Raw genomic sequence first — 5,127 nt, forward strand, 5'->3', positions numbered from 1 at the left:
CCCCCCCCACTCATGGGTGTGCTCGTTTTCTCTCTGTCTCTCAAAAAGAAAAAAAGAGAGAATTCTATATTACCTACTTGGAAATATATAAAAAGAATATTTTGTTTGATTCTTGGTTGGACATTATCCAATTTTATTAAATATATATATTATTGGAATATCATTTCTTCTAAAGTATCATTTTTAAAGGCTAATAATATTTAATATAATTTATTTAACTTTTTTTTCATTGGACGATGATTTGGTTTCTTCTGAATGTTATAATAAACTTTGTGATCACTATTTTCTTGGGCTAGAGACTTTAAAAATGCAATCATTAAGTCAAAGTTTATGAGAATATTTAAGATTCATCACATAATGCCAAAAATATTTCTAGCAAGTTTTTGTTTGTTTTGTTTTGTTTGTTTGTTTATCATTTGGTACTCTCCCTATACATAGGAATGCCCATCCTGTAAACTTTCACCAGCTTGGAGTATTATCAGTTCCCATCTCTGCTGCCTGCTTGCTCAGACAGACAGGAGACAGTGATCTTTAGTTCATTGTTTTAATTTACATTGCTCTGAACCTAAGTTTGGAAGGTTTTAAATGCGTTTATTACCTGTTCCTCTTTTTGAAGTCCCTTTTAAGTCTCTTGCCCATTTTTCTCTTTGGTTATCTTTTTCTTTCTTTCTTTCTTTCTTTTTTTTTTTAAATTTAATTTCAAGTTAGTTAACATACAGTGCAGCACTGGTTTCAGGAGCAGAATCCAATGATTCATCACCACATACAACACCCAGTGCTCTCCGAACAAGTGCCCTCCTTAATGCCCCTCACCCAGTTACCCCATCCCCCACCCCACCTCCCCTCCAACAGCCTTTGTTCTCCATAGTTAAGAGTCTTTTATGGTTTGCCTCCCTTTCTGTTTTTGTCTTATTTTTCCTTCCCTCCCTCTTTGTTCATCTGTTTTGTTTCTTAAATTCCACATGAGTGAAATCAAAGGATATTTGTTTTTCTCTGACTGACTTATTTCGCTTAGCATAATACCCTCTAGGTCCATGATTATCTTTTTCTTATTTGTATATTCTGTGTTTGAGTTCTTTGTCAGCTTTCTGTACTACAAATATTTTTTCCCATTCTATCCCTTCGCTTTCCATTCTCTTCCTAAGAAGGGCGGCTCCTCTTTTGACTGAAGTTCTTAATTTTAGTATGGAGCAATTTACTGATCTTTTCCTTTATGACTAGTAGTTTTTATATTCTACTTAAGAAAACTTTTTCTATCCCAAAGCATGAAGGTTTGTTTTTTTGTTTCTGTTTTTTACTAATTTACCTTTTACACAGGATCTGTAATCCGGCTGGTATGCAGTAGGAATCAGATTGAATCCGTTTTCATGTGGCTGGTTGGTTGCCCCAGTACTGTCTTGTCCCTACTACCTCACATGAATGAGATGAAGTCTTAAGACATTTATTGTTAAGTTAAAAAAAACATCCAATAGCATTGGAATTAAGACTCCAAATAGGTGTATTACCAACATTGTATATGTTCTTTTGTAACTTCTGAGTGAAAAGCTAGAACTTTCATTGTGCTTTTTTAAATGCTCTCATTTCGATCAGCTCTTTATTTCCAGATAGAAAAAGTACATGGAGCAATTTTTTCAATGTAGTTAAGTATTTCCTAATCTTCACATTACTGTTCTAAGTCAGGAAAAAGACAAACCTGAGAATCATACCAGGCCATTTGAAAAAGGACATAGAAGGACCTGCTATTCAGTATCACTGGTAATTCATATTTAGTAGTGCTCCCTGAATGGATATGAAAATTAGAGTGTGGTATCACCGTCTCTCTATAGACGGTGCAGTTTGTCGTTGGAATGGATTGAAAGGACATTAATTCTGCACTTTGAGGAGTAGTAGTTACAGATCTTGCCACGTGATGGTCCTTAAGAAATATTTCTTGTGGTCTCGTTTCCATGAGATATTTCATTTCTGAAATATTAAAGAGGTATTCTTATTATTCTGAAATATTTCTGTGGAAGATATTTTAGGATTCATCTCAATGTTAAATCCTGATATTTGCTGAAATTATATGTCTTGTTTTTGTCCCAGAATTTTAATTTAAAAATTAGCAAATTAAAATTTTTATCAAAACCACACAAGAACAGATCTCAGATATTTATTTCTTTTTGACAACATCTAAAGTTCTAGGTATAGGGGTGCCTGGATGGCACAGTCAGTTAAGCTCCCAGCTCTTGGTTTTGGCTCACGTCATGATCTCATGGTCAGGAGATCAAGCCCCACGTTGGGCTCTACGCACAGTGGGGAGTCTTGGAGATTCTCTCGCTCCCTCTACCTCTCCCCCAACTTGTGCTTGCATGCTCTCTCACTCTCTCAAATAAATAAATATTTTAAAAAAAAGTTTTAGGTGTAAATGTAAACTTTTAAAAAAAAAGTGTTAGGTATAATTTAAATTCAGTGAATCGACCAAGTAATTACTTAAGGGAAAAACTCTTAGAAACTACCAAAAAAACCCAGAAAACAAAACAAAAAAAAAACCACCCATGTTTGAATCATTGCACTTAGAATGCCATTGTTGTTTATCCTTCTCCAGGCACTAGCCACAGCTCCCACTCCGTACAGTCAAGCCTGGTCAGACAGTCCCCTGCTCGTGCCTCAGTGGCCAGCCAGTCTTCTTACTGCTACAGCAGCCGGCACTCGTCTCTCCGGATGTCCACCACGGGATTTGTGCCTTGTCGGCGCTCCTCCACGAGTCAGATATCGCTTCGAAACTTACCATCCTCCATCCAGTCCCGCCTCTCTATGGTGAACCAGATGGAGCCCTCCAATCAGAGCGGCATGGCCTGTGTGCAGCATGGCCTCCCTTCTTCCAGCAGCTCCAGCCAGAGCATCCCAGCCTGCAAACATCACACTCTCGTGGGCTTTCTTGGGACAGAGGGAGGTCAGAGCAGTGCCACGGACGCCCAGCCAGGCAACACCTTAAGTCCTGCCAATAATTCACACGCCAAAAGGGGGGATGTGATTTACAGAGTCCAAGTGAGTAAGCACATGGTTCTTGTGCTGTTTGTGTCACTCATTTGTTTTTATTTCTCGTTTGTCGAGTAAAGGATTCTGGTAAGAACACACCTTCCTATTGCTTAGTCTGAAGACTAGAACATGTTTGAATGTTGAAAAAGAAAGAACTAAAGCAAGTAGCCTTCCAGTGGTGACATTTGTTCCCCACTCAGCTGCTGTCTTGTGGCCATTGCAGTGAGGTCTGCCAGGAGGCTAGAGGAATTCAGGAGGTGGCCCTTTAGATTTTTTTTTGTTCAGTTACAGGCAGTGGAGAACTTGAGACACAAGGAGTCTGTGAAAGAAATTTTGTTTGAGATTATGTAATTTGTCATCATCAAGAAAAAATTGAATTGGAAATGACCCATATTTATTTGCAACATAGATTGTAGATCCCAGTCAAATTCTGGATGGGATCAACTTGTCAAAAAGGAAAGAGCTGCAGTGGCCTGATGAGGGTATTCGGTTAAAAGCTGGGAGAAACAGCTGGAAAGACTGGAGTCCTCAGGAGGGCATGGAAGGCCATGTAAGTTCTCTCATGAAGCTGACCCGTGCTCTCACTTTTTTGTAGCCTGACTGACTTGTTTGCATGTGTTTAGCTAATTTATGTGTATGTTTATTTAAGTGTACCTTTTGCTAAATTACCAGTTACAGAATTACTACGTCTAATTTTGAGTGCATTTTGTAAATGTTTTCAAGGTCTCTCGCTAACTTACTGTATTCTGAATCATCAGGTGATTCACCGATGGGTGCCTTGCAGCAGAGATCCAGGTACTAGATCCCACATCGACAAGACAGTACTTCTGGTCCAGATTGATGATAAATATGTGACTGTCATTGAAACTGGGGTACTAGAACTTGGGGCCGAAGTATGAGCCAGTGTTTTATAACTACGTTTCTTTTCCCTCTCCATTCCAAGACATTGGAAAAAGAGAGGAGAGCGTGGAAGATGCCTACAGGTATTCCTTTGCTCCTGTATGGGAGAGACTTGGACGGAGAGCGGGCTTGGTTAAGCGCCTCTCCTTCACCCTTCACCCTGACTCCTGTCACTGTCTCCATCCCCAAATAAAGCTGAAATATTTTTTTAAGTTAGCTGCTGAGAAAACATTTTGCATGAAGGATAAAGTTCTGTTAAAATACATCCTTAAAAAAGTTTTTTCCTATGTATTGCCTATGCTTTACATCAACAAACTCTTCATTTCTAAACTACGATCTCATATTTTTCTAATTTCTTTGCCAAAAATAATTGCCATGTTTTGTCACAGAACATGAAATCCATTTACCTTGATTTTTAAGAACAGACTAGTATAGAAACCTTCAGTTTGACATTTAGCAGTATGAACGTTTAATGTACAGTGAAAGAGACTATGAACAGACATAGATTTATCTTATTCCTTGAGCGCTAAAAACTTTAATGAGAAAACTGCACTAATTTTTTACAACAATGCACTAAAGTCTGAGATTTCTCAGAGCATTTATTTATATATAAAAATAAAATACCATTATTTAAATTGCCTTTGGGATTAACCCCTTCCCTTTCCTTAAACATACATAGCAGGAACTGTGCTGCCCATTTTCTGTTAGAGTCTGTACTTCATGCCAGTACATTGGGTGTTTTCTTTAAAATGAACACTAAATCGCAAGATACACTTAGCTTCACCTTTGGCACTTCCCGGAGATAACAGTCAGGGCATCGGTCCTGTGAACACTACTGCCATCTCCTGTGTCCACATGTCAGATGAACCCCAGCACCAGGTGTGCCCCAGGCCTCTGCTTCTCTCCTCTTGGGGCAAGCTCTGCTGGGGTCAGTTCTGGGAAGAAAATATTTTTGTTTTTCAGAGACGAAGATGAACATCCAAGAATTTAAAGAAATAATTGATCGCTTTTCTTTTAAGGGTTATTAGCTCTTGAAGTTATTCACATGCAGTTCAGTTAATCAAGTAAAATTTTTTCAAACAAAATTATCCAAATGGTGCAGTTCTTACTGTTATATCCCTCTCTGAATAACCTCGCCTTTTATTTTGCTCCTCTCTTCTTTTTCTATTACTTGAATTTTATTTCCTGTAATTTATAGTGTGTAGGTGT

General features: G+C 38.2%; 1 protein-coding gene across 9 annotated transcripts in view; it reads left to right on the forward strand.

The window, feature by feature from the left end:
* Positions 1–4,134, forward strand: part of PCNX1 (pecanex 1) — a 184,014-nt gene extending 179,880 nt beyond the window's left edge. For all 9 annotated transcript variants that reach the window (XM_034642516.1, XM_019807512.2, XM_002926749.4 and 6 more), the window contains 3 exons: positions 2,585–3,027; positions 3,428–3,568; positions 3,777–4,134. In XM_034642516.1, the coding sequence (XP_034498407.1) occupies positions 2,585–3,027; positions 3,428–3,568; positions 3,777–3,917 (725 nt within the window). In that variant the 3' untranslated portion in view covers positions 3,918–4,134. The remainder of the gene's footprint in view (positions 1–2,584; positions 3,028–3,427; positions 3,569–3,776) is intronic.
* The last annotated feature ends 993 nt before the right edge of the window (positions 4,135–5,127 follow it).

This window comes from Ailuropoda melanoleuca, chromosome 14, assembly GCF_002007445.2.
Source record: "Ailuropoda melanoleuca isolate Jingjing chromosome 14, ASM200744v2, whole genome shotgun sequence".
In the NCBI taxonomy this organism is placed as follows: Eukaryota; Metazoa; Chordata; class Mammalia; order Carnivora; family Ursidae; genus Ailuropoda; species Ailuropoda melanoleuca.